At 43.6% G+C, this 825-nt stretch overlaps 1 protein-coding gene across 1 annotated transcript in view; it reads right to left on the bottom strand.

The window, feature by feature from the left end:
• Positions 1–59, bottom strand: part of cdh24a (cadherin 24, type 2a) — a 28,272-nt gene extending 28,213 nt beyond the window's left edge. The window contains exon 1 of the mRNA XM_030786713.1: positions 1–59. This exon is cut by the window's left edge and continues 6 nt beyond it. Coding sequence (XP_030642573.1) covers positions 1–59 — 59 coding nt within the window.
• Between the last annotated feature and the right edge of the window lie 766 nt (positions 60–825).

Raw genomic sequence — 825 nt, 5'->3', positions numbered from 1 at the left:
ACCGGTGCGTCGAAGCGGCTCACCGTAATGTTGGCACCAGCTGTCAAAACCTTTCGCATGGCTGGGTGCCCCAGAGTATCCGCGATTGGACTGTCCCGATGATTCGGCTGGATAAATCTGTCAAGATTTCATGTCTATATTTTCCCCGAAAAGGACAATATACACCTCACAACGAGCGCCCACAACATCTGTCTCTCAACCTAGAGGCAAAATTCTTATGCCACATGAATAACCACAGAATTTGGAATCGCGGCGATTCCCTCTTTCCTACACTTAGATGAATACGCGCGAACTGAAGTCGTTTAAGCGCAGGAGTATTCACTACATATTAAATCAGACCAAAAAAAAAACAAAATAAAGAGTGCGTCGTCTTGTCATCTTTCGATCTTCTTAAAGGAAGTCGTAATGTTAAAAGACATATACAGACCTGGATAAGTTTCCAGGTTTAGGCAATAACAATACGAGATACTCAAAATAGCTTATTATTGCTTACACCTTGACACTATCAAAATTTTACTTGCGCGACAGGAAAATAAACAGGAAAATCTTACCCTTCGTAATCGATCCTAATACGGAATTATCTTCAGAGAGCCTGAGACTGGATTTGAAAGAGAACGTGAACGCTGAAATATCTCTTTCTCACACGCGCGCGCAACGCCCCCCCTCTCCCTCTCTCTCCCTCTCCCTCTCCCTCTCTCTCCTCTCTGACACACACACACACACACATTCTGATATGGACAGCATGGCAGAAACTCAAAGTTAATCGACTTAAATGGTTTATTGCTGTAACCGAGACTCACAATATGTAGTAAGTGCGTACCGTGT

The sequence above is a fragment of the Chanos chanos genome, chromosome 10 (assembly GCF_902362185.1).
Source record: "Chanos chanos chromosome 10, fChaCha1.1, whole genome shotgun sequence".
Lineage (NCBI taxonomy): Eukaryota > Metazoa > Chordata > Actinopteri > Gonorynchiformes > Chanidae > Chanos > Chanos chanos.
This window is presented reverse-complemented; position numbering and strand designations above follow the sequence as displayed.